The sequence below is a fragment of the Danio rerio genome, chromosome 17 (assembly GCF_049306965.1).
Source record: "Danio rerio strain Tuebingen ecotype United States chromosome 17, GRCz12tu, whole genome shotgun sequence".
NCBI classification, from domain to species: Eukaryota; Metazoa; Chordata; class Actinopteri; order Cypriniformes; family Danionidae; genus Danio; species Danio rerio.
This window is the reverse complement of record NC_133192.1, coordinates 2,018,039-2,045,840: the sequence shown is the minus strand read 5'-3', so window position 1 is coordinate 2,045,840 and position 27,802 is coordinate 2,018,039. Positions and strand designations below refer to the sequence as shown.

The window sequence follows — 27,802 nt, the reverse complement described above, 5'->3', positions numbered from 1 at the left end:
AACAGAGTTGACATTCTCCAACATGTTGTGCTTTAACTCCAGATGCTAACCTCCAACCACACTCTACATAGCATGTCTAAAACACAATTTAATGCATTTTCATTGTACTACTTTTTTCCAAACTGATTGAGAAATTTACTGACATATCACATAACAGTGTTGGCACAGTCTATTATTAATGCATGTTATATATTTTTTTTAAATAAGAGAAGAATAACAACCACAGAATCACTTTGACCAAGTCACATGCTTTTTCTATCAGTGCTTTATAGATTATTACCTTTTAATAACCAATAAAACAGAAATTACCAGAACAAAGAGATACAAATGTTTTTTTATAACTGAAATTTAAAATAATACAAAACATAGATGTTTGATGCAAATGTTTATTTAACTTAGTAGAGTAAATAAACACAAACAAGATGAAAGTTTGACTAATTATTTCATTATAACTGAAGCTGAATGTATGATTCAGGAGGTGGAGACAGCCAAAAATATGTATAGTGGAGTCTTTAGCTTCCAACCCAAAATGTCCCTTCATATAACTTGATATACTTTGTGTTATTATTCAAAATGGTTTAATCAAAGTTTTTGTCCTTGAAAAATATTAGGTTTATACTACACATGGCGACGCAGTGGCGCAGCAGGTAGTGCTGATGCCTCAAGGTCGCTGGGTCGCTGGTTCGAGCCTCGGCTCAGTTGCCGTTTCTCTGTGGTTTTTGCATGTTCTCCCTGCATTTGCGTGGGTTTCCTCCGGGCGCTCCTGGTTTCCCCCACAGTCCAAAGACATGCGGTACAGGTAAATTGGGTAGGCTAAAATGTCTATAGTGTATGAGTGTGTGTATGTTGGAGGATGTGGAGGTAAAGTAATCCTGAACCCACATATATTAGAAAATATAAACCTTGTAAAATAATGTCAAGTGATATTAAATTACATTTCAATGTTTAAATATCTAATAATTCACTTAAGTCATATCCCTTCACCATACAGTATTTATAAACACAAATACACAGAGCTGTATTCTGGCATTCTGATTAACTGTTAACATAGAAAATGAGAGAGGATGTATTTTCTGTCTTAATGAGGCTCGTCGTAAACATGTTCTTCAGCATTATTATTGCTGTTGTCTGGTGGAACAATAGTTGTGACGGAGCCGGAGCTTTTCGGGTCGTCTGAAAAATGACCAGCAGCATCCTTGTGAATGTGATAGTAATACAAGAAGAGGAAAAACCCTGAAAAAAAAACCCAGAGAAAATCATTTTAATGAATACACACACACACACACACACACACACACACACACACACACACACACACACACACACACACATATATATATATATATATGTATATATATATATATATATATATATATATATATATATATAAAGATTTTATTTAATGTAATTTGGTAAGAAATTGTACAAAAAATATTAAAACTAAAGTTTACTAAAGTTGCCTTTAATTATTTCTCTCTAATTATAATCAATAAAATTAAATGTAAAATTATATTTATAATATTGATTCATACTTTATTCAATCCAGACTCATTCTGAAAACGTAGTCCCTTGGACGTTTCTGGAGATCACAAAATATGTCCTAGGAGGTACATATTTGTGGAGTTTGTTTTTGCGAATCCGCGAGAGGCCGCTGTGTGCGCTTTTTCGCATCTCAAACATCTCTCTCGAGCGCCGCTCACGTCCACGCTGTTCTCGCGTAAAGCCCTCATCTGATTTTAACCACATTTTCTGATTTCACCACATTCTCACCCTGTTATGGAACCGCTTTTCCCCGGACTCGAACCCGGTAGTCGCCGTCATCACGGTCAGCTCCTCTCCGCGTCTCCACTCCGCTGCCGTATACGATGAGTTAACTTGACAAACTGGTTGCGGCGGGAAAGCCCTTCACACGGAGGTAAGCTGTCAGCTGCAGGTGCGAAGAGGAGCTGCGTCACACCACCCCATAGCGTTCGCTTAAAAAAATGAAATACAACCATACGTACCTCCGGCTACATAAATCGCGGTCTCCAAAAAAACGTCCGTGGGACTAGGTTTTCAGAATGAGCTTGGCTTGACTTTATTTTCAGGTACAATTCTCACTAACAATCAACAAGTAATTTTGCCTTTTTGTCTCAGTGAACTCATAATTTTCTGCTTATTAATACTTATACAGGGATAGTTCCCCCCCAAAAATAAAAGTTCTGTTATTACTCATCCTTTATTTGTCCCAATCCAAAAACCTCAAACTGGTTTGAAACAAGTAAAGGGTGGACTACCCCTGGGTATTGGGTGGGAAATGTAGAATAAGAATATGTGTTATAAGTACTAATAAACAGCCAAAATCATCATAATAAACATATAAGATACTAGTTAATAGTGAGAATTATACTTGTTAAGAATGTTACCAGATATTTTTATAAACAATAACAATAACAAAGCATGCAATAATTTAAACAATTAGTTAAGATCTGTGTGTGCAGTAGAAGCCCTCAGTTTCTCACCCTGAAAGGAGTTGAGTGCACAGAAGATGTAATATGAGGGAATGAGCATCGGTCCATAACTGAAGAAGGCAACAGCCCACGTCAGACCAAACAGAAGAAACAAACTCAACACCATCATCAGCTGCTTTCTGAACGTCTGTCTCTTGCCCTCAGTCGCTCTTATGCGTCTACTCTGGATAATCCGAGTGAGGATAGTGATGAAGATTCCTATTGTGAAGATGAAAACGAAGATGTAGTATCCAGTGTTCAGTACATAGTGAATTAAAGGATTTGTAATCCAGCACCTGCAATTACAAGAGCATGAAAAAAAATTGAAAGGACACTTATTAGATATTTTGAACGTTAATAATTCATAAATTTGTGACTTAAGAACTAAGCATACATTTGTGCAATTTTTCCAGACGATGCGGTAAGGGTCACTTTGTTATATCCTCCTACAGAAACAACTGCAATAACAGCTGGAGCCGAAAACCCTGAAACACATGCAAAACAAGGATATTATCAGTAAAAAACACAACAACAAAAAAAAAAACAGCTGTCTAAAATAAATAATTCCCACCTCAGGTGCTTTACCACTTTTTTATTTTTGCATATATGTTTGGCTTGTCTCTGGTACTGGGCAGAAGTTTAAATGAGCTTATGGCGAACAACTCTCTTAATATGCTGCTAAACATAGGGGACAGCAAATTGAATCTCTTTTTCAGGGAGTAGGGCAGAGGAGAATCTGAATTGGCATTCAAAGGGGGATAAGCCAGTGGAGAACGAGCAAAGAGGTGGTCTTGAAACTCTAACGGCTCATTCACATGGGGCTTCACCATGAAAGCTTCCCGTTCACTTTAAGTAGGTGACATCAAGCATTACCAAACTCAATTGTGGGTCCATAGGCTTCACTTCAGGGGCTTTGCTCGCTGCAGAAGTTGGGACTTTCTAAACTTTTCAAGCACCAACGGAAGTGTCAGCCAATCAGCCAGTCTTACAGCTGTATGCAAATACACTCAGACAGTAGCCGATTGCTGACAAGTTTCATTGGCTGATGCTAATATGATGATCATGTCAGCCCCAACTTTAGACACTCCCTTTGTCAAGTGTTGATGCTAAAGCCCCATGTGAATCGGGCATAATAAACTCACCCAATGAATGGCAAAAAGGAGCTCTAGAACCAGGATAAGAACTTGAGGCCCCGATCAGACACAATGTGGTTTAGTATCTTTAGTATACCAAAGACTCGCAAGACATGTGAGGTAATGAGGTCAGCAGCATTGAAGAATTGGTCTACACTGACCAGGATAGTGGTGTTGCTGTGGAGGGTATAAAGGCTGATGTAGTCCATCCAGTGGTAGGACCATGGTCAGTGCCGAATAGATAAAGGGTGTAGGAGACCTTGGGGGTTGGGGGGTAGATGACGGTTGCAAACTGGGCAGGCATTAACCAATTATATTATATCCTCCTTAGCTGTGGGCCACTAGTGTCTTTGTAGAATTCCAGAGTGCGGGAAATACCTTGATAGCAGGTAAGCCAGAAGGAATGTGCCCACTGACTTGAGGATGAACTGTCTTAGGAAGGCAAGGCAAGCCAAGCCAAACGTTATTTATAGACACCAGTTTTACACAACCGTAGTTGATCCAAGTGCTCAACAATAGAATAAAATAAAAAATAAAAACTGGTATTAAATCTACAGGGAAATAAAGAAAGATCGATCACCTTTTGATTTGCAGCGAGAACCAAGGTACAGACAAAAGAAACCAGACACCAGGAACCAGGAACATGCAACCAGTTAGCCAGACTGCCTCTCAGATCTGAGTCTGAGCTTTAATGATGGCTGTCTCAAACACCATCTAAGGGGTGCAAGGATCGTAGATTGGGGAATGACAGGTTTTAGGGTTCTTTCCTGGGAAGTGTTACCATAAGCCGAACCAATAAAAGAACAGTGACGAGTGGGCTTGATGGTCAGCATCTCCCAGAGAATATCATTTATAAGAGCTTGAAGATCTGCAGGACAGTTGCTGAGGTCGAAAGGCATAACCATATACTCGTAGTGCCCTGTAGGAGCATTGAATGTCATCTTCCACTCATCCCCTTGCTTGCTCTACTGCAGGTGGTCAGCATTGCGCATGTCATGTTTGAAAAAAAAGGCAGCTTAGTTCAGCAGAGTAGGTCAAAGGGAGGAGCCATGAAAAAGGGTGTCCGGACATATGTGACATATGTGCTAAATGGACACTACATTACATATGTCCTATATAGCGTTAAAACCAAAGCCCTCTGTTTGCTAAAAGCGTGGAACATGAGAAAGGTCAATAGGTTCTTGAGACTCGAAATTAATATTACTAGATGAGTTTAAGCAGACCTTATGAAACATTAACCCCAGTGGAAAGGCTCAACAAAAGGCCAGTCAATGTGGGGGTTATGAAAAGTAAGCCGGAAGTAGCCAAAGATCAGAGCAAGGTCATGAGACTCAATTAGATAAAAATACATCTTTTCCATGTGGTAGAAGACAGAGACCTCCGGTGGGTTATCTAACAGGTTCACATTCCCGTTAAGGCGAGAAGAAAATGCCATGTCCACTACTCCAGAATCAACAAGAGCTTGGAGTGAATATCCATCAGATCCTAATGTCAAGTTTAGTAAATCCTTAGACAGCTCTCTTCTTACTGCCTGGAACAGGGAGCTTTGCTTTAACTCTGGACCCTTAAAGCAAAAGTGACAATACCCTCTACAATAGAGACAGAGATGACTTCTTATATGACAGGTGCCTTCCTGAAAAGATAGTCGGGTATGATCCACCTGCATAGGCTCTGGGGGATCTAACACTAAGGAATTAGCTGACTCAGCAGCACATGGAGTACAACAGAGGTTGGGGAAAATGTAAAAGAACATACATGGTGGTAAATCTTCTCTCTCTAAGACTGCTGTCTAGGAGGATAGCTTGGTCAATCAGGGACTCAAGAGTGTTAACTGGATCTCTGGTAGCCAACTTGTCATTGGCAGACTCATCCTTTACAGACTATTCTGGAAACAAAGGATGAGTGCTTCATCATTCCAGCTTGTTCCCGCAATAATTGTCCGGAATTGGATGGCATAGTCTGCTGCAATCCTACCTCCTTGATATAAGGTGAATGGTTGTTTGAAAGCCTCTCTTCCTGGAAGGGAATGGTTGACCTTACCAGTTATTCTACAAAAAAGGAATAACTGGTGAGGTGAAGCTGAGGTTGAGGCACATGGATAAAAAGGTGTAGGGGTAGACAATTCCATTGGGGTTAGGCAGGACCATGACACAGACTGTCAGAAAGTTTTGTGTTGAGCAACAATAGTAAACAATTGTTGGGCAGTGGCCTCAGTTGGGTTAATGATGACTTGACATGAGCCTAGGGTGCAAACATTGGTCTCTGGTGTAATGACAAATGATCTACCGTTCACCCACAGAACAGGTGATGAACCCAATCTGCCAAGGCTCAAGGTCTAAATTCCAAAAGATTTTTATTTAGGAAGTCCAACAGAGTCATATAAAATAACGTTGGAAGGCAAACATAGGAAGTCTTCAGGACTGACTAGAGCAAAAGCAGATAATCAAAGCCATTATTGAAGCAAAAAAAGGCCAAAATACAAACAAACCAAAACAACGAGAGGTGATAACTAGGATATTTGAGAAGGTGCCTTATGGCAAGGACAAGAGCAGGTCAAACTCAAAAACCAAGCAATAAGAGAAGACAAGATGGTAGATTAAATAGGGTAGACTTATGAGACACAGCTGAACAAAATTAACACAAAGAGAAACACTGGGGAAAATAGCGACATCATTGGGAGAAAAAACAAAATCTCAGGATATGACAGAACCGTTGTTATACATCAGGCATTTGCTCCGTCACTCACCCCAGCCCAACACGGTGATCTTCCTCATGTAGTTTGTGATGGTGACGTTCTGTCGGATGAGCCATAAGTACATATGAAGAGCTTGAATGAAGAACCAGGTGAATGTGGTCAGCATGGAGTAATGCATCAGCAGAGCTATGAAGACACAAGCATTCTTGTCTCCTGAGTTTGCCACACTCTCGTTCGACAGAAAAGACACATTCAGGAGAAACAGAGCACCGAACATGTTGATCAGGATCTTCGTGGCCTGATTGGATTTGGCTTTCCTGTTAAAGAGAAAAAAACAACCTGCGTTTGTAACTTTATCTGTCACAATAAACAGTTTAATATTTATGTTGTGCTTTAGTAGACTACCGCAGCAGGAAATGGATGAACAGAGCGAAGGCCAGAAAAAACACAGAGATCCCACAGCCGATAGCAGAGATGAGGGTCAGTGACTCCAGATACGGCGCTACAGCGTTTGCATCTGTGACCGGAGACTGAGAAATCAGAGAAAAGCAGATTGAATCAGATCAGCTGGATGATATTTTTAATACCATTTGTTTCCTTTTAGCAAGAAATCCATTTTAGAAGCAAGTTTGATTGTTATTTTTTATGGTCATCTTTTGTAAGTTCATATATCAACAATATGTAAAGAATAATACAAAATGCACATCTGAGGTGGTGATATGAAGTGGAGTAACCGCTATATCTTGGGTGTGCATTATTTTCTAATTATTCACCAGCCCGGACTACACCATTTCAATTATCTCGTCTCCACTGCTGCTCCTCTGTTCAGATGTTGTATTTCAGGCTTTTGTCGGGTGTTTATCCTCCTCGAACACCTCCTGTGTGTAGCACTAGTTTCTTCCACATCTCCTCCAATGCCTTCTGTTGTGTTTTGATCTGATTTTTGACTGTTTTAGCTGTGCAATTACTCTAATCATTAAGTGTAGTGATGCAATACCTGCCGGAACTACTTTAGTTGTGTTTTTATCTGAGAATAACCAAACCCTTAGACTGCTCCTCTGCCAGTTAGAATCAAGCACTCAACAGCCCTGTAGTGGAAAAAGTTTAATCTTTTCTCACCATCAGCACTGCGAAGAACGTCAGATGTGAACATGAGCACTTTATGCTTTTACTGTTGATCATTTTTGTCTCACAGCCAGTTGTCGTCCACTCAAGATTTCCTTCAAATAAGAGAGAGAGCCACAATGCTGAATAAGTTGAAAAATTAGCCTTGTCAATAGACCCTTTCCACAAGACTGTAATAATGTGTTTCAACAGTCATCTGCATCTTAAATCCTGGAAAGTTATATATTATATAATGCATATAAATATTTATTGATACAAAAGTATGTATGTTTATAAAGTTACATGTAGGGAAGCACAATATATTGGCTGCCATATCGTTATCGGCCGTTAAATGCTATTTTTAAGATTATCGGCTATCGGTTTGATGTCTAAATTAGGCCGATATCTTTAAGCCGAAAAATTTCGTAATTGTACAGACCTGCCTGCTTCGCACATGTGTGGGCGCAACTTGTTCAGACCTGTCCAGTGCATTTTAATGGAGCTCTCCTCACACTGTTTATTCCTTCAAAGTCCGTCCTTACTTCATGTGGTATTGCTGTGCATTAACAACTTAGTAAGTAACCATTATCCTTATCATTGTAGATGTGTTTAATTGAGTGTCGTTGTGTGTTTTGCTTTAAATCACCTCAGGAATAAAAAATATTACATGTGTAAATCTTTCCTGCTCTGTCTGTTTGTTATGTTAGAGATAGCAGGGGAGATTCACTTATTACTCTAGGGCTGAATTATAGTTTCAGGGTTAACTCCCTTCTCTTTTCGTTGCAGTTGGTGAATGAACGAGAACACATGTAAATTGGTCGAATCATTTATTACTCTCCATGTGGTACAACAAAATTAGTCATCAAAGAGGGAACATCACTGAAAAGAGTCTCATTTCGAAAAAACGCTCCTTTTCTGTCTCTCCCTCTCCGCTTCACACACACACCAAACTGCAGCCCGCCCCTTAAAGGACCCGCACATTTTACATGTGTAAACATAACAGCAGTGATGCACACGTGCTAAACAACTTGTTGGGTAGTTTGTAATCTAACATGATTATTTTTTTCTTATCAATGTGCCGCTTGCCATGTGTTGGTGATGTAAGATTGTATTAAGTTTGATCGGAATATTCATCCATATGTTGTTCGTTTATAAAGTTACACTTTGCATCAGGGTGTTGCTAGACTGGGGCACGAGCACAGACAATTTTTACTGGGGCTAATGTATTATATCATCTTTCCATCAGATTAAAACAGGCAAGATTATGCAAGGTGTTTGTAATGCAGCATCTATGGGGGCAGGTCAGTAAATTTGACGTTGTTTCCTCTTCTATCTGCCTTTTTCACTCTCACACTATATATATATATATATATATATATATATATATATATATATATATATATATATATATATATATATGTTTTTTTTTTGAAAGTTGTGAAAACATTATTGTGAGGTTTATTTTTGGATATAAATAGCGCTATAACTTTACTAATAAATGACGCTGCTGCTGCTGTCAAACCTAGAAATGTGAAAAGAGTCTATAAAAACTTATCAATAGAGCCATAAATAAATTTACCTTTGCCATTCCAAGAAGTGCAGGACGAGGGACCACCAACCTGTAAGAACATGTTTAAGTGTCATTTGACTTCAGTGTCTGGTTATATATATATATATATATATATATATATATATATATATATATATATATATATATATATATATATATATTGAAAGAGAGATTTCTGCAACAAAACATTCATTACCAGATCCTTATTAGTAAAGGTTATTTCAATGTTGTTGGTGAGGTTGGCAATATTGGCTCCCATTGTTATTCCATAAACCTCATTGTTCAAAATCGTGTAGTTTTTAGTTTGATTCTGAATGAGAAACCAGACCAGAATTAGGAAACATTTGTCCAAAGAAATGATCCATATAGCAAGAGATGAAATGTAAGAGAGAAACACAGAGCATGTTACTTTATTCCCCATGTTAGTGAACCGCAGAACTCCAACAAATGCACTTCCATTGTTTTCCAGTCGGGATTTATTAAAGGCTTCACTGGGAAATATTGCAGTCCACAAACAGCCTGTATTCATGTCATTTTGACTCATAATAACCTGAAAAGGAGAGGCAGGACTGATTAATTGCACATCCTCTACAACATACCTCAAACTTTACAGTAGCTTTACCATGGTGTTGTTTGAACTGTAGCATATGGTCATGTCTTCCGTCTGTGTGTTTGTGTCTTGTATTTGCAGAATACCAGTAACGTTCCCCATGACAATCATCGCATTGCTTTCATTATTGTTTTCCATATTGTCCATCATATCGGACTCCAGAAAGTCCAATGAGTCTCTGTGAAATAGATTGAATCATTTGATTATCTGTATTTCAGTTTCTTGCTTGAAATCTACGTATAACCACACACTTACGCTGCGTTTGAAGGAATAACGTCTCCATTCTCATCTTCTAGATCATTTATGTGTATACTGTATGCTGCCTCATATGGAATATCACTGTCAGATGGCATTTCCTCAAAGTAAACACGGCTCTTAATGCATTTGACACAGCTCCAGTTTTGGTCCTTACAGTTTTTTTTTCTCCAATTTCTGATCCAGCTTTTGGTGCTACAGTTTTGTTTCTCCAAATACACAATGAATGCACTAGTTTCTTCTACACAGAGAAATAAAGGATAGATTTCACTTAATTGTGCAATAATGTATTTAATATTAAACAATTAAAAATAATGTCAGTTGTTTCTTATGTAAAAATATCTAGATAAATCACAGTTTGATAAAAATAAAAAATAGTAGTTCGTTATAATTATTTAGATGTACATTTACATTTTAAGTTAACCCGAAACAGCTGCTGAAGAAAGAAATGTATAAAGACACAGACTTACGGTTGCAGAGATCAGTGCTGTATGGAGCATTTCTGCATTTCTTTACAACATCATCAAGAGAGATTTCCAAACCTCAATAAACAATAAAACACAACTCACATAACTATCAAGACAAACATTGTATAATTGGAAAAAAGACATTCAATTAAGAATATAATGGATATAAATAAAAAAACAATGTGAATGAAACAGAGTGATTGACAGAGAAATTTTTTTTTAGGAAATTCACACGTCTAACCACAGTTCCTCAGAATATTAATGTGATTTTTTTGCATAGGGGCATCATTCATTCATTCATTCATTCATTTTCTTTTCGGCTTAGTCACTTTGTTAATCTGAGGTCACCACAGGGGAACGAACCGCCAACTTATCCAGCACTGGGAAACATCCATAAGCACTCAGGCCCCGTTTACACTAGTGCGTTTTAGTTTAAAAACGGCGTTTTAGAATGAAAACGATCTGCATACACACTAGCGTTTCACCCAGCATTTCTGAATTGCTCTCCGTCCACACCAAAACGCTGAAAACGCACATCATGTGACCACACACACACACACTCTCGGGCAAGCGCTGCAGCATTTCTACCCAGATGAGAGCTGTGCTGGTCGGACTGCTCATCAAGCATCTCCCGCTGGATCTAATCTCATTATATTTGCTAAACATGATATTTTATTCATCTTGTTGTCTTTATCTAACGACATATTCCCCGACTTTTGTCTTTTGAATCAATTACTTGTTCACAGGTAATGTGTTTTGGCTGAGCGCAAAGATAAGTTAATGATTAATGTAACCACGTACATGCTGTATATTGACTGATCGTTTGCCTTTATTTCCTATAATGTATAAACTTATTGTGCGTTATACTTTCATAATGGCCATTATTGATTATTAAAACTGTTATTCAGCAAAGCAGAGGTTACGTTTCGTATTTTCAATGAAATTGAAAGGAGGCAGTGATGTTATATAGGCTGTTTTACTATAAATATGCACACAGTGAAGATGCAGCATGACGCCTCAGCATTTCTGCTGTTTAGTTGTTAATATTAAAATGAATTAGGCAGTTCCTTAAATCATGTTTTTATTTTATTGTTGAGAAAGTGAAACAATGTAGCCAGGGTGATGTAAATAAGGTTATAAAGTACACTGTTCCCTGTGAAGATTTACCAAACATGTCCTCTAGAGTCTGTTTTCCATATCAAACTTGCGAAGTCTGAACTTACAGGGTGAGGATGCAGGACTTAACTGTGTGTGTTTAGGCTACTTAATATTCAGGAAAAAGCCCTATTCAGATTGGCGAATGTCTGCAGCCCCGCCTCCGTTTTCAGATGTCTCCGTTTTCCATCATCCACACTGAGACGGAGCAGCAGCGTTTCAGAATGAAAACAGCCTCTTCAGCGTTTTCGAAACGCTCCGTTTTCGGCGCTCGAAAACTCTGGCATAGTGTGGACGCATGGCGTAACCGTAGCAAAACTTATACGTTTTCAAACTAAAACACATTAGTGTAAACTGGGCCTCATTCACACACAAACTGCACACTAAAATCAATTTAGCTTAGCTAATTCCCCTATAGCGCATGTGTTTGGACTGTGGGGGAAATCGGAGCACCCAGAGGAAACCCACACCAACACAGGAAGAACATGGAAACTACACACAGAAACGCCAACTGACCCAGCCGAGGCTCGAACCAGCAAGCTTCTTGCTGTGAGACAATCATGCTACCCATTGCACCACCGTGACACCCCAGGCAAATCGCTCAACCTGTTTTATTTTCTTTCTTTATTTATTTTTTTACAGAGAAACACTGCTAAGTCTCAGTAAAATATTACAGAGAGATTATTCTTCGATAAAATTCCCTGATAATATTTCATAAATCATACCATGCTAATTTCTTACTTTTAAAGGTAATAAACAAACAAACCAAAAGCTTTGGATGAGGTTGTAATTATCTGCAGTCCATTTACATTTATTTCTTTAGCTGATTTCAAAGCAACTTACTGTACACATGTAGACAATAGAAGCACTTCAAATCACCTGCAAACATTATGAAGCAGCACACATATTTTTGACATTTTTGAATATCATAGATTATCATATTATGATAATTCCGTTTACCACATTTAGCTTTATAAATTAATCAAAACAAGAACATTTGATATTGTAATAAGCCACAATATCAAATGTTCTTGTTTTGATTAATTGTTAAAGCTAAATGCGGTAAACGGAATTATCATCATATGATAATCTATGTGTGGCAAGGGGGCGTGGCCGAGAGCAAAAATGTTTAAATTCACAGCCTAAAGTTGGATGTCTCCCATTGTCTGTGGAGGTTACAGCTCTGAATGAAATATCCTTGTAAAAAAGGCCCATTAACATAGTGGCCTTTTATTCATGTCCTGCTTAATAACTAAAATAACATGATGATGCAAATATCTAATTTCTACTGAAATATGGGAATGGACAGAAGAAAGAGCAAAGCATTAACCCTGTGTCTAGTGTAGGATTACACAAACCTTGTGTCTGACAAGTCACACTTTGTAATACTGTAGATGACAGAGTTATTAATTGTCCATTATTTGTAAAGTTGGAACTGTATGGGCTACATTGGTCTGAAAATAAAGAGAACAATTAACATTAGTTTAAAAAAAATCAAGGATGGTTTATAAAATATATAAATACAGGTTTACCTCTAGAAAGGATTCTTAGATTGACAGAGATTAGGTTAAATTTATCTTCAGAATAATCTCGGTGAAATATCATTTGTATTGCTGAAAGAAAAATAACATGAGTTTTCCACAAGTGCTTTCAAGAAGTAATGTTAAATATGATATAGATACCACATCTACCTGGAGAATTACCGCTGTTGCAGAGACAGACATCATTCAGTTTGATTTTGTCAGTGGATATTGTAATATTAAGAACACAAGCTGTGCAAACATTCAAGCATAAAGTTAGGTAACAGTGACATGATATGAACTCTTTAAGATTTCATTTTTTAAAAATGTCTACTTTGTTGTTTACTAATGTGCCCCAAACAACATTTTCATACGTTTATTTATTTATTTTTTGTTTCAGTATAAATCGTACTTATCCGTCCAGTGAGGCAGCAGAGGATCATCATCATCATCATCATGATCAGTCGCAGCACATTCAGCTTCTGTCCAGACATAATTCCCACAGACCTGACAGAGACACACGTGTTTAATGTTGTTTTCTACAGGCTCTGAACACAAATCCTACATCAGTTTCTCATTACATTCTCCAGATCAAAATCCACAGAACAGAGAAGAGACACTTTCATCCGTTCACCTCTGAAGCTTCTGGGTTATGATGTTAAGGACAGAAAGTTCACTGACACACATGCAAATCAGGGGCATATTTGAGCTCCAGCTGTGAATGTCAGTGTTCATTTACATTCAGCTCTGGGTCGTCATGTCACCTTTAACTGTAATAGCAAATAAATGTATATGATTATTTCAAGTAGTAATAAGATCCATTAACTTAAAAACATAAACTCAGGATGGGAATAAGACAATATCAATTTATTTTAAAACAGATTTTCAATCAGATGAACAATTTTTAAAACTTTAACACACAAAACAACAAAATATGACCTTTATTAACAATGAATAGCACTTCAGTAAACATGCTATGCTGTAGTCGATGACATCTTGTAATCTTTATCTTAATAATCTGCATTTTTCAACCAATAAACTTCATCATGATAAAGGAATGAGGCAATAAAGGACAAATGTATTATTAAGCACGCTAAATAATGCAGAAATAATCAGCTGTTTCCTAGAGATTTTATGTATTTTCATCTTCAAATTTGGACCACATCTTCCTGAATGTTGGTAAGCTGATGCATCATATAATCATGCAAATTTCTGAACTCACACACGCCAACATCAGTAACATCCTGAATTAGTTTTTAAATAAGGCACAATGGTGTTTGTGTCACTCAGACATGCACATAAAAGAGTCCTCCAACAACAACTCACACACTGCTGGTAATAAGTTCTTACATGTTCTGACAAGGTTCTCTCAAAGTTATGATAAAATGTTCTCCAAGTAGCATCAATAGACAATAATGCTCTCTAAACATTGACACAAGAACATTTATAGATTGTTCATGTGGCTCTATAGTTGGATTTACAGCTTACATTAAAAAAAAAAACTAAATGTTTCTGTTATTTTAGAGAACATGCAAATTTAACTCTCCCACTGAATGTGTTTAGACAATTTTCAATCTGGTTTCAGAGCACATCACAGTAAAGAGAGTGCTCTTATAAAGTTAATCAATGATATCCGCCTAAATACAAAATCTGGTAAACTAACAGTGCTGGTACTGCTCGATCTCAGTGCTGCATTTGACACTGTCGATCACAGCATACCTCTGGATAGGCTGGAAAACTGGGTTGGGCTGTCTGGGACGGTCCTCAAATGGTTCAGATCTTACCTTGAAGGTAGAGGTTACCATGTCAGTATAGGTGACCATAGGTTGAGGTGGACACCCATGACATGTGAAGTCCCACAAGGCTCGATTCTGGCACCTCTTCTGTTCAACCTTTACATGCTCCCTCTGAGCCAAATAATGAGAAAGAACCAAATCTCCTACCACAGCTATGCTGATGACACTCAGATCTACCTAGCCTTACTGCCTAATGACTACAGCCATATTGACACCCTCTGCCAATGCATTGATGAAATGAACAGTTGGATGTGCCAAAACTTTCTTCAGTTAAACAAAGAGAAAACTGAAATGATTGCGTTTGGGAACAGAGATGAGGTTCTCAAGGTGAATGCGTACCTTGGCTTTAAAGGTCAAACAACAAAAAATAAGGTGAAGAATCTTGGTGTGACTCTGGAGTCAGATCTGAGTTTCAACAGTCATGTCAAAGCAGTCAGTAAATCAGCATACTATCATCTCAAAAACATAGCAAGAATCAGATGCTTTGTTTCTAGTGAAGATTTAGAGAAACTTGTTCATGCTTTTATCAGCAGCAGGGTGGATTACTGTAATGGACTCCTCACTGGTCTTCCCAAAAACACAGTCAGACAGTTGCAGCTCATCCAGAACGCTGCAGCCAGAATTCATCACACCAGCAGGAAATCAGAGCACATCACAGCTGTCCTCAGGTCTTTACACTGGCTGCCAGTTACATTCAGAATAGATTTTAAAGTATTATTACTGGTCTATAAATCACTAAATGGCCTAGGACCTAAATACATTACAGATTTGCTCACTGAATACAAACCCAATAGATCACTCAGATCTTTAGGATCATATAAACTAGAAGTTCCAAGAGTTCAGTCAAAGCAGGGTGAATCGGCTTTCAGCCACTAACAGCGCCCCCTGCTGCTGGAATCAGCTTCCAGAAATGATCAGATGTGCTCCAACATTAGGCACATTCAAATCAAGACTGAACACACATCTGTTTAGCTGTGCCTTTACTGATTGAGCACTGTGCTGCGTCCCACAGATTGCACTATCATGTTTTTTCGTTTTCTTTTTCAGTCTTTTATAACCTATTTTAACACATTTTAATTTGTTTTTATCTGTTTTTAATAATTTTTATTGTTTGCATTTTATTTTCTTAAACTTGTCTTTTTTATTCTTGTTTATGTAAAACACTTTGAATTGCCACTGTGTATGAAATGTGCTATATAAATAAACTTGCCTTGCCTTGAATCATCAAATGGAGCGTTTCATCCGAACATTTGGATAAAAAACAAGCAAATAAACACATCAAATTCATTCATTCATTCATTCATTCATTCATTCATTCATTCATTCATTCATTCATTCATTCATTCATTCAATCATTCATTCATTCATTCATTCACTCATTCATCCATTCATTCATTCATTCATTCACTTATTCATTCATCCATCCATTCATTCATTCATCCATTGACTCTATCATTCACTTATTCGTTCATTCCCTCCCTCACTTGTTTATTCACTCATTCATTTACTTATTCATTCACTTATTCATTCACTCATTCATTCACTCAATAATTCACTCATTCAATCACTCATTCATTCACTCATTCATTTATTCATTCACTCATTCATTCATGCATTCATTCATCTATTCATTCATTCACTCATTCATTCACTCGTTCATTCATTCATGCATTCATTCATCCATTCATTCACTCATTAATTAATTCATTTATTCATTCACTCATTCATTCATTCACTCATTCATTCATTCATTTATGCATTCATTCACTCATGCATTCATTTATTCATTCAATCATTCACTTATTCATTCATCCATTCATTCACTCATTCATTCATTCATTCATTCATTCATTCATTCATTCATTTACTCATTCATTCATTCATTCATTCATTCATTCATTCATTTACTCATTCATTAATTCACTCATTCATTTATTCATTCATTCACTCTTCATTTTCTTTTCACCTTAGTCCCTTTATTAATCCGGGGTCACCAAAGCGGAATAATCCGCTAATATACCAGCATGTTTTTACGCAGGAGATGCCCTTTCAGCCACAACCCATCTCTGGGAAACAAATCAAATTCTCAAATTTAATTAACAACTAACAACATGCATTACTAAAAGGCATGCAGCGAGTTTTGGATATTGACAAAAACATTGATATTCCCGACCAATTATATCGCCACACCAAACAGTTTGATTGTCTGTAGGTAACAGCACACTCATCACTCACAAGGCTTGCTTGGGTTCAGTCTACCCTGGATTACGGAGCGCTGGTACACAGTGTAGTGGCATTTTTTCTTTAAAGAAGCTCTCTCAGTGGTCAAGAAGACAAATTCTTACCCAAAGTGTCTTTTAAGGTTTTATTCTTTGCAAAGAAGGTCACAATCATACTGCAACGACAGTTTCTGCAGAGTGAGACACTGAAAACACAGTGCTCCCCCTTATATCTGGTTTCTTCCTTGTACTGCTTACGAGGTCATTTCTAATCAGGCCATACTACGCTTACATTAGCTGTCTCTCCGCTCTGTCCCATACCCATTGTTAAGTGGTGACGTGTTTGTGACGTATGTAAACTGTTTCCGGGTTCAAGCCGCCATTCATTTGAGTGAAGAAATCATTGTTTATGATCACGTTTTATTCCTATCACACATTAAAGTTAATTCTACATAAAGTCATAGTGTACACAACAATCTCTGGGCTTGCTGCATAACAAATACCAAAATTTTAACAATTTATTAAAAAATGTATCACTTCCTGGCCATCGGATATTATGCATGGACATATATACTGCCATCGTGATTTTCGAAAGCCTTAAATTGCTTTGTAAATGTTTATTATTACCATTTCATGAGTCTTCCCATTCAGTTGAATAGAGCGCTTGGACCCGGAAGCCGCTTCGCATGACGTCACACTTAACAAACAGATACCATGTTGGCACCAGATGTTTCAGCCGTTCATGCCCCTTTTACACTGTATATCAACAGCCTTTCATGGTAAAGCATAGGATGAAGGACAAGGGACAGAGTAGTCACACACACAGGACAGTTAAGCAATATGGAAAATGCATACACGTAAAAAAATGAATATAAATGAATTTCCATTACGAGAGCCATGCAATTCACTAAATCCAGAAATATTTGCTTCAATTAACCAGCACTGATGGTAATGCCTCAGTCCTGCATCCGCGTCATAAACACCTCCATTTATCTGCACAAGTGGAGAAAAGCTGCAAAAGCAAAACTTTCTGAAATGTGATCTGCTTTGTTTTCTCTCGCTCTGAGCACTCTACGGATGCACCATCGTATTACAATAATGATGAATGAATAGTACAATCAACAAATATCCAATTATCTATTTTTCATTTGGAGAATTACAGTTAGGCTATTAATGGAGCTTATAAAAGATTTACTTATAAAATAGCCTACATATGATAACTTAACACCAAACTGAGACTTTCATTGTGTAGCTTTTTAAACAACAACAACAACAACAACAACAACATAAATGTATGCAAAGCAATGCAGTACTAGGCTATTATGTAAAAAACTAACTTCTTTGTAATTCTGTACAGACTAAAGACAAGCCTCACAAGTAATGAGAGGTTTCATATTAATCTGATCGGTTAATATAATGAGCGGCAGGAAAGTATGTGCATCCCTAATTCCAAGTTCAATGCATGGATTTTTGGTGCCTTTATAAAAGCTTGTTATGGGAATCAGCAACAGTGACCAAAATGTGGCTGTTGTTGCTTCAAAATATCCATCATGCCCCCTTGCTCCCTTGGCAGAAACAATTCCCATTTCCTATTCCTACAATCTATCTACTGTATCAGGAGTGTAGGGACACACTCAAGTCACGAATTTATAAGTGATGATTTTAATCTGATGTTACTTAATACTGGACTAATGCAATGTTATCATGTTATTGTATGCTAAAAACTTGCTTTAATATTGATGTTATTATTATTATTTCTCCATAAAAATGATATTAGGGTGCTTTCACACCTACACTTTTGTTTGGGAACGTGTCTCGTTTGTCCAGTTAGCGCGGTTCGTTTGGCATATGTGAACAGGGCAATCGCGCTCTGTTCCACGCCAAAGTAATCGCTCCGAGATCGCTTGAGTGAGGTGGTCTTGGCTCGATTGAAAGTAAGAAAGCGTTCCGATCCAAGCGCGGTTATATCACAGTGTTTTATGGATATGTAATAGGCTTACGGCTATATGAAGAGAGAATTATGAGTATGGCGGGATGTTTCGCGAGTCTCCAGATGCCCGCAAATGAGTGATGATCTCCCGGTAATCTCGCGACTCCCTCCCGGTCCTCAAATAGGCATCGTCGCGCACCCTTCTCACCCCTCCCCACCGCATCTCTCCTCAGACACATCACGCACGCACCCTGTCAATCACCACCAAACCACCACCTCTCCTGACAGCTGAGCAGGACGCTGCAAAATAAACCCTGACACTCTGACCAATGTGAGGAGAGTTTACTCACATGTGACTTGTTTTAGCTCTTTTGGTCCGATTAGAAACTTTGCAGTGTGAAAGGGAACCGCTCCAAGATGTAACAATTGTAATCTGTGTCGGAACAACTGAATCGATTCACAGGTGTGAAAGCAGCCTTAGTGTTATATTGTCTAGACCTACTGTTGGTAAATGCTACATTGTGTATAGACCTGGGGTAATGGACTTTAGACTTTAGTATAAACTTGATATTGATGCTGGTCCTCAATGCAAAAGACAGTGACAAGAATACAACATATTCTGATTAAATTCAGAATGAAATGATTAAATGATTAATTATGTTAGACTCATTACCAGCAATTTTCCGGTACACGTCTAGAGCGCGCTGACATGAGGCGTCTACTTTAGACAATCAGAACACTCAGATGCATTTACTTCCGCTGTGTTTATGAAGATAAATGCTTTGAATATTTTTCCAGGCACATTTAGCTGCTGGATGTTAGTCAGATCACGTTTATATGTTTCTTCTTAATGCCAACTGTGTAAATAATCATCGATAAGATGCTTACGATCAGCCGATGTTTGTTTACCTTCAAGTTCTGCTTCCAGTTGCTTGACCCGTCACGTGTGCCCGTGAAGCAGCTGGTGAGCGCCAGCACACACACATAATATGTACATCTCGACATGCGAAAGTGTTTCTCTATATGTTTTCATCGAAATTTTCACAATAGGAAAGGAAAAATGAGTCCTCAAAAAGGAAAATGAGTCCTCTGTTGTGAACTCCTTGTCACTGTGTCTGGAGGAGGTAAAAGCATGGCTTTCTGAGAACTTTTTGTTTCTAAATGAGGAGAAAACCGGTTGTTATATTTGGGCCCAAAGATTTGTCTGACTGTAAACGCCCCTGGTTGGGCAATTTGGAGGAGTTCAGATCACCCCAGGTACATAACCCGGGCATTAGACCAGAACTTAAATTTGATAAACATACCTCTACACACTCTCTAGAAATTGCCATACACTCGCTTATAACCTCCCAGATGGACTATTGTAACTCTCTCTATTTTGTGCTGCCTAAGTCTCAGATTGCTCGCCTACAGTTAGTGCAAAACGCTAAATCCTCAGTCATCATCTTGCTGGATTTGTCAGCTGCTTTTGACACTGTAAACCTCCAGATTCTGCTATCTTTGCTTGAGTCACTGGGCTTTGCAGGCACTGTTATTCAGCGGTTCAGATCTTACCTCTCTGACAGGTCATTCAGGGTGTCTTGGAAGGAAAAGGTGTCCAACCTACAGCATCTAAACACTGGGGTACTCTGTTCTTGGGCCACTTCTCTTCTCCATCTACACGACATCTCTAGAATAATTCATATAGAAACATGGATTTTCCTACCACTGCTATGCTGATGATACCTAGCTATACCTCTCTTTTCACCCTGATGATCCCTTGGTTCCGAATCGCATCTCAGCCTGCCTGTCGGACATTTCACACTGGATGAAAGAAGATCATCTTCAGCTGAACCTCGGGAAAACGGAAATGCTTGACGTTTCTGCCAACCCGACTCATCATAACTTTTCAATTCAGATGGACGGGACAACCATTACTGCATCCAAAATGGTGAAAAGCCTTGGAGTAACGATTAATGACCAGCTAAACTTCTCTGAACACATCTCTAGAACTGCTCGATCTTGCAGATTCTCACTCTATAACATCAGAAAGGTCCGACCCTTCCTATCTGAACATGCAGCTCAACTCCTTGTTCAAGCTCTTGTTCTCTCCAGACTGGACTATTGCAACTCTCTACTAGCTGAGCTTCCAGCTAACTCTATCAACCCTCTTCAGCTGCTTCAGAACGCAGCAGCACGAGTGGTCTTTAATGAACTTAAAAGAGCACATGTCACTTTGCTGCTCATCCGTTTGCACTGGCTGCCAGTTGCTGCTCGCATCAAATTTAAAGCTCTGATGTTTGCCTACAAAGTGACTTCTGGCTTTGCTCCTTCTTATCTGCTCTTACTTCTGCAGATTTATGTGTCCTCCAGAAACTTGTTTTTTGTGAATGAACGTCGCCTCGTAGTTCCTCATGACTCGGGGCTAACAGATTATTCTATAAAACAAATATTTTCATATATGTTTTCCTATCATGATTAATGTTAATGCAAAAACTTGTAAGTGATCTTAGCATGTCACTCCAAAACAGTTTAATCAAGGTTTTATTGTTGAAAAATAATAGGTTAGAGATTTCCTGCAATTCTAGAATGATCCAAATGTGAGTTGAATATATCAGTCAAATAGCCTATATATTTCAGGTAAAGTAATCCTGCACCCACATATATCAGAACATATAAAACTTGTAAAGTAATGTCAAGCGATTTTAAATGACCTTTTAATGTTTAAAATATCTAATAATTCACTTAAGTCATATCCCTTCACCACACAGTATTTATAAACACAAATGCACAGAGCTGTATTCTGACTGTTAACCTAGAAAATGAGAGACGGTGTATTTTCTGTCTTAATGAGGCTCGTCGTAAACATTTTCTGCAGCATTATTATTGCTGTTGTTTGGTGGAACAATAGTTGTGACTGAGCCGGAGCTTTTCGGGTCGTCTGAAAAATGACCAGCAGCATCCTTGTGAATGTGATAGTAATACAAGAAGAGGAAAAACCCTGAAAATAAGACAACAAATAAATTCAATAAATAAACTTTAATAAATAAATAAATACTTTTAAGAAATTCATTTCATGTAATTTGCTTAGAAAGTGTATAAAACTTATTAGAACTAAAGTTTACTAACGTTTATGATCAAGTGTCAAAAATATTTTATCAACAAAAACAAGCATGCAATATTTCGAAAAATTAGCTAAAAGTCTGTGTGTGCAGTAGAAGCCCTCAGTTTCTCACCCTGAAAGGAGTTGAGCGCACAGAAGATGTAATATGAGGGAATGAGCATCGGTCCATAACTGAAGAAGGCAACAGCCCACGTCAGACCAAACAGAATAAACAAACTCAACACCATCATCAGCTGCTTTCTGAACGTCTGTCTCTTGCCCACAGTCGTTCTTATGTGTCTACTCTGGATAATCCTAGTGAGGATAGTGATGAAGATTCCTATTGTGAAGATGAAAACGAAGATGTAGTATCCAGTGTTCAGTACATAGTGAATTAAAGGATTTGTAATCCAGCACCTGCAATCACAAGAGCATGAAACTAAATTTAAAGGACACTCAGAAGATATTTGATAATTTATGATGTTGTGACTTAAGAACTAAGCATACATTTGTGCAATTTTTCCAGACGATGCGGTTAGGGTCACTTTGTTATATCCTCCTACAGAAACAACTGCAATAATAGCAGGAGCTGAAAACCCTGAAACACATGCAAAACAAGGATATTATCAGTAAAAAACACAAAAAATCAGCTGTCTAAAAGAAAATAATGCACACCCGAGGTGCATTACCACTATTAAATGCCAAGTTCAAAACAGGTTTTATTTAGGAAGTCCAACAAAGTCATTAAAAATAACAATGCAAACAAAAAAGTATTTTAGGTCAAAATGCAAACAAACCAAGACAAAGAAAAGTTACAGCATATCTGTGAAGGAGATTTTCAGCAAGGACGAGAGCAGGTCAAACTCAAAAACAAAGTGATAAGTCAAGACAGGAAGGTAGAATAAATAGGGTAGACTAATGAGAAAAAAACTGAACAAATAAACCAAAACAGAAACACTCGGGAAAATATCGACATCATGAGGAGAAAAAAGAATAACACAAACAATAGTTCAGAATCAGACTGCATCCTTAGCAGAAATCCAGGAACGCTCCTCAGAACATTGTCCTCCCAATCAACAAAATACTGCTGAGACTGTTGCACATTTTGAGCATTTAGTATCCAGTAGACCGTGTAAATAGATTTACCACCAATGTAACGAGGGGGAGTATGGGATCTGCCATAAGGAACAAACGAGGAACACAACACATGCTTAAATAGAGAGAAATAAAAGCTGCAATTAATTTTACAACCTAGGTAAGTCTAGCTGGTTAGAAACTAGGGCTGTTTCTCAATATGCGTTCTTCAGCGGTCTTGCGTCCTCGTGTTCTCGTGCAACGTCATCATCAGCTGCCCAAGTTCAGTTCCAATACTCAAGACCGCAAGTACGGAGGACGCGTGAAACTTCCCGGATGTGTTCTTGATATCGAGGACGCACTGATGCAGACTTGAGCACCGAACTCACTCTGGAAGTCCCAGAAGTCATTGCGACTGGAGGTGGGAAGCGCTGCATTTTATTTAGATTTATTATTAAAGTTCAGAGATATCACTTATTTACATCGGGAGTTTCCCTAAATGAAATGGTGAAAGTAAACATTACCATGAACATCTTAATAAAGGAATAAACACATTCAGGGTGTTTGTTTGCTGAAATTCGTATTAAAATCTGTTTTATTCATATTGTGCAACATAGATTTATAATGTTTTTATGCAAAATATATATTTTGAAAAGGGGAAAAACAATAAATCGTTGTATGAAGGCTGAAATGTTTAAATAATTTCCATTTAAAACGCGTGAAGGTCACGTGACCATCAGGAAGAACGCAGCATTCCATTTCTCAAAGTACGCATTCTCTGCCCTCGCGGTCTCCTGAGTTCGTTCTTCTGAGGACACCTGGCAAGACCGGTCTCCAGAAGAACACAAGTCCGTTCTCTGCGTTCTTGGAATTGAGAAACAGCTTAGGATTACTCTTCTGATAACTACTCCTGATAACTCTGATGCTTTGAACTGGTTGAGCTTGCCAGATTCTATCAATAGGGGAAGGTTCTGAGTGGAGAGACAAACCTGTTGCCCCACCCAGAGGAGCGAGTGCAGATCTGCATCTATGGTTGGCCTGTTTTCAGTATTGGGCTGAGGCTTTCGACGAGCAGTGGAGGATAGGCAAAGAGTGCTGTGAGCATATTTACCCAGAGGAGGTATGAAGACCATAATGAAAGGTTGTAAGCCATCATGCACCTTAAGGTGGTCTCAAGACTAAGATGAACTCTTTCCATCTGTCCTTTAGACACTTGGTGGACTTCAGAAGACAATCTAACAGATGCACCCAATGACTGGCAAAAGAAGCTAGGATGAGAACTGGGGAACCCGATCATCCACAATGTTCTGTGGAATACCAAAGACTTGAAAGATAGTGAGGTGATAAGGTTAGCAGTCTGTTCTCTTGGAGAATTGGTCTACAATGACCAGCATAACGGTGTTGCTGTGGGTGGAAGACCGGTAACAAAGTTTATTTGTTGGTGGGACCATGGTTAGTGGGAAATAGAAAGAGGGTTTTGGAGACCTTGAGTGGTGGGTGTGAGTGGGGGTGGGAGGGGAATATTGGAGGTTTTCCCCCAGTTGCAAACTGGGCAGGCAGTTACCAGGGATTTAACATTCTTCTTAGCTGTGGGCCACCAAAAGTGTTTTTGTAGAAATGCCTGATTGCGGGAAATACCTGCAGATAAGATAGCAGATAAGACAGGAGGAATGTGCCCACTGACATACTTGGGGAAGTACTGTTTAAAAACATATAACTGACCGCCTGTCAGATCCGGCTCGTGAGTCTTAGCTTTACTGATGGCTGTCTCAAACCTCTATATGAGAGATGCAAAAAACTCAGACTTGGGAATAATAGCTTTTGGGGTTCTTTCCTGGAAAGTGTTATTGTATATTTGGGTTGTGCTATCTGGCTTAAGGTTTTTAGATCCGGGACACTAAGATGTTGAAACCGTGAAAAAATGGACTTGACGAGAAGTAAGGCCTGCTGAATATACTCCAAGTTTTTTTTTCTGGTCTGTCAATACCTGTAACAAATGCTAATTAAAAACCACCAGCTTCTGGTCTCCAATGTGATAATGGTGTTCACAAGAACCAAGAATCTGTTATCTCCCCCCCTCCAGACCAGTACAGCCCCCACTCCCACATCAGTGAATAAATGAAGTGAGCCTTGTCAAGTATGGTTTTACCCCTACTCAAAATTGGTCCTTTGCTTTTAACCCATCTAAGTGTACACACACATTTTGAGAAAGGAGTGAGAGCACACACAAACACACACAGTGAGCATTAACCCAGAGCAGTGGGCAGCTAATGCTTTCAGTGCCCAGGGAGAAATTAGGGGTGAGGTGTTAGGTATTGAAGATGAAGAGTAATCTCGCCACTTGGCCAGTTAATGTAGGGTTTATGAAAAAAGCCAGGGGTAGCCGAAGATCAGAGGAAGGTTAGAGGTCTCAATTAAATAGAAGAATGTTTTTTTCCCATATGGTGAAAGACAGAGACATGCAAAGGGACACTAAGGCCCCGTTTACACTAGTGCGTTTTAGATCAAAACCGATCCGCGTCCACACTAGCGTTTCACCTAGCGTTTCTGAACATATCTCCATCCATGCACTCTGGGCATGTGCCTTCTAGCAAATATATGCCGCTGCTGTAGAAAAACAGGCAGAGTTTAACTGTACAATGGAGCCTAAAACAGACAATAGTGCAAAGGAGGATAAACTGATGCAGCCAGTCGCTCCAGTATTACGAATTGTCATTGCCCAAGCAAGTGCCTTTCCAGACGAGAGAGTAAGTACATATTAGGGATGTGCGGAGCAGCCGGTATTTGTATTTGTTGAGGGGGAAAAAGTATTTGTATTTGTATTTGTATTCGAGTAAAATTCAAAATGGCGCAAAAATATATATTTTTTCTATTACACTTGTAATTTACATTATAGAAGAAAGTATTGTTTAATTATACCCATTATAGAAATTATAGACATGCAATATTGGCTGTTGTTTTTGAACATGTGACAAGAAATGTCATTGAAAAGAAAATAACATAGAAGCCATTATCTCATCCATGGTTAAACCAACAACTAATAAAATCCCATTGTGAATATTATGAACCCCACCACCACCGTTCTTGTTGAAGGACACTGAATAGACAGAATAAAAACAAATAATACTTCAAAAAACTGTTTTTCTTCTGAAAGAACTTCTTTCCAATGGACAGAATTCCAAAAACTAAAATTAACTAAATAAATCTAAATAAAACCCTGCCTGGGAGATCTGGCAGAACAAAAGTATTCTATATAATACTAAAAGATACAGCCCTGCTATTATCATCTGCCAGCCACAAAACAGACACAAAGTTTGTGTTGATGTGGCTGTGTTGATGGTTTGGTGCTTGTGGAGGATTTAGGAGAACATAGCTGTGCTGATTGAGGGGATTGATGCTTGTGGGGGTTCACAGACAGTATCAGGAGAGGATGCTTTTAGTGCATGTGATAATACATTACATAGAAGGTTGCGCGGTGGCACAGTGAGTAGCACTGTCGCCTGACAGCAAGAAGGTTGCTGGTTCGAGCCCCGACTAGGTTCTCCCCATGTTGGCGTGGGTTTCCTCCGGGTGCTCCGGTTTCCCCCACAGTCCAAACACATGCAATACAGGTGAATTGGGTAAGCTAAATTGTCCCTGTTAAATGTGTGTGAAAGAGAGTGTATGGATGTTTCCCAGTGCTGGGTAGCAGCTGGAAGGGCAGCCACTGCGTAAAACATATGCTGGATAAATTGGTGGTTCATTCCACTGTGGCAACCCCAGATTGATAAAGGGATTTAGCTGAAAAGAAATGAATGAATGATTATGGATAGAAGATGCTGACAGATGTTTAATATCTCTGCCTCTGCTGATTTCACTTTTGCACACATTATACAGTATCACTTTTTTATCTGCAGCAGCACTGACTGTAAAATGCTTCCACACAGAACATGAAGGTTTTCTTTTCTTTTTACTGGTGGAGGACCAAGAAATGGCTCAGCAGCAGTCTCACTGTTTTTCATGGTGCCCAAATGTATTTTAGGAGTTTCAAGTTAATAAAAAGTGACGGGAAGCTATGCTAAGGTTAACTAGCCTATAGCATATATCTTGCTGTCTGCAAAAGACAGTAATGTAGACGTACCATATAACTCCCATAAGTGCATACTATTCGACACAACTGCAAAAGCATCGTTTTAACCTTTATAAACGAACGTTAACGTTACTCTGTCAACAGTCTATTGTCTAAATTACCGTGCTAACAGAGCTAACGTTGCGTAAACAGAGCACCCGGTTGCAAACGTCAATAATGCAGCGTAATAGAATATCCCGATCAAACTCCGCTTCAACTCCGCTACAAGTTTATAAACTGCATCTGGAACCCAATTAAGGTACAAAAATCTATTTAACAAAAATAGTGATGCAGTGAAGTATTTTTTTCGCTCAGCCGAGCCTTCTGTCTGTTGCTGTGGAGAAGCTTGTGCCAGACAGCCTGTTATCTCCGCCCCGCCCTCCGACTACAGACTGAGGGCGTACTCACACTAGGTACAGTTGCCTCGAACCGGACCAAAGCACGCTTGTCCCCCCTCCCGTCTCCCCGGACGGCCCGCGCTCACACCATATCGGGCCTCGGCACGCTTACGTCATCGCTGCTGCGCTGTTCAGTGAGAAGCACTCTCTATGGCAAGCCTTTTTATCATTTAAATCTTTGTTCTGACTCCATAAAT

The 27,802-nt window shown here is 38.7% G+C and overlaps 2 protein-coding genes and 1 long non-coding RNA gene across 7 annotated transcripts in view; 1 reads left to right on the top strand and 2 right to left on the bottom strand.

Moving 5' to 3' along the window:
• Positions 1-16,020, top strand: part of LOC141378489 (uncharacterized) — a 182,725-nt gene extending 166,705 nt beyond the window's left edge. Inside the window, exon 3 of the long non-coding RNA XR_012393151.1 lies at positions 13,399-16,020. This is a non-coding gene — a long non-coding RNA (uncharacterized lncRNA). The remainder of the gene's footprint in view (positions 1-13,398) is intronic.
• On the bottom strand, positions 369-13,652 carry LOC103911301 (adhesion G-protein coupled receptor G1). 3 transcript variants are annotated; one of them, XM_073927979.1, is made up of 17 exons: positions 13,580-13,652; positions 13,411-13,505; positions 13,170-13,250; positions 13,011-13,091; positions 12,837-12,932; positions 10,327-10,398; positions 9,857-10,097; positions 9,614-9,779; positions 9,401-9,541; positions 9,188-9,301; positions 9,001-9,040; positions 7,437-7,537; positions 6,723-6,847; positions 6,369-6,634; positions 2,884-2,974; positions 2,502-2,785; positions 369-1,233 (listed from the first exon to the last, which is right to left on the bottom strand). In XM_073927979.1, coding segments are annotated over exons 1-17 (2,151 nt in total). In that variant the 5' UTR covers positions 13,582-13,652; the 3' UTR covers positions 369-1,078. The 3 variants fall into 3 exon arrangements, 2 of the variants coding, with proteins under 2 accessions (XP_073784080.1, XP_073784081.1); XR_012393135.1 differs by having other exon boundaries at positions 376-1,233; positions 2,502-2,708; positions 13,580-13,645; XM_073927980.1 differs by lacking the exon at positions 13,580-13,652 and having other exon boundaries at positions 13,411-13,524.
• A 5,431-nt stretch (positions 16,021-21,451) lies between the features above and the next one.
• Positions 21,452-27,802, bottom strand: part of LOC137489735 (adhesion G-protein coupled receptor G1) — a 28,860-nt gene continuing 22,509 nt past the window's right edge. For all 3 annotated transcript variants that reach the window (XM_073927977.1, XM_073927976.1, XM_073927978.1), the window contains 3 exons: positions 22,533-22,623; positions 22,159-22,442; positions 21,452-21,923 (listed from right to left, as the gene is read on the bottom strand). In XM_073927977.1, coding sequence (XP_073784078.1) covers positions 21,769-21,923; positions 22,159-22,442; positions 22,533-22,623 — 530 coding nt within the window. In that variant the 3' untranslated portion in view covers positions 21,452-21,768. The remainder of the gene's footprint in view (positions 21,924-22,158; positions 22,443-22,532; positions 22,624-27,802) is intronic.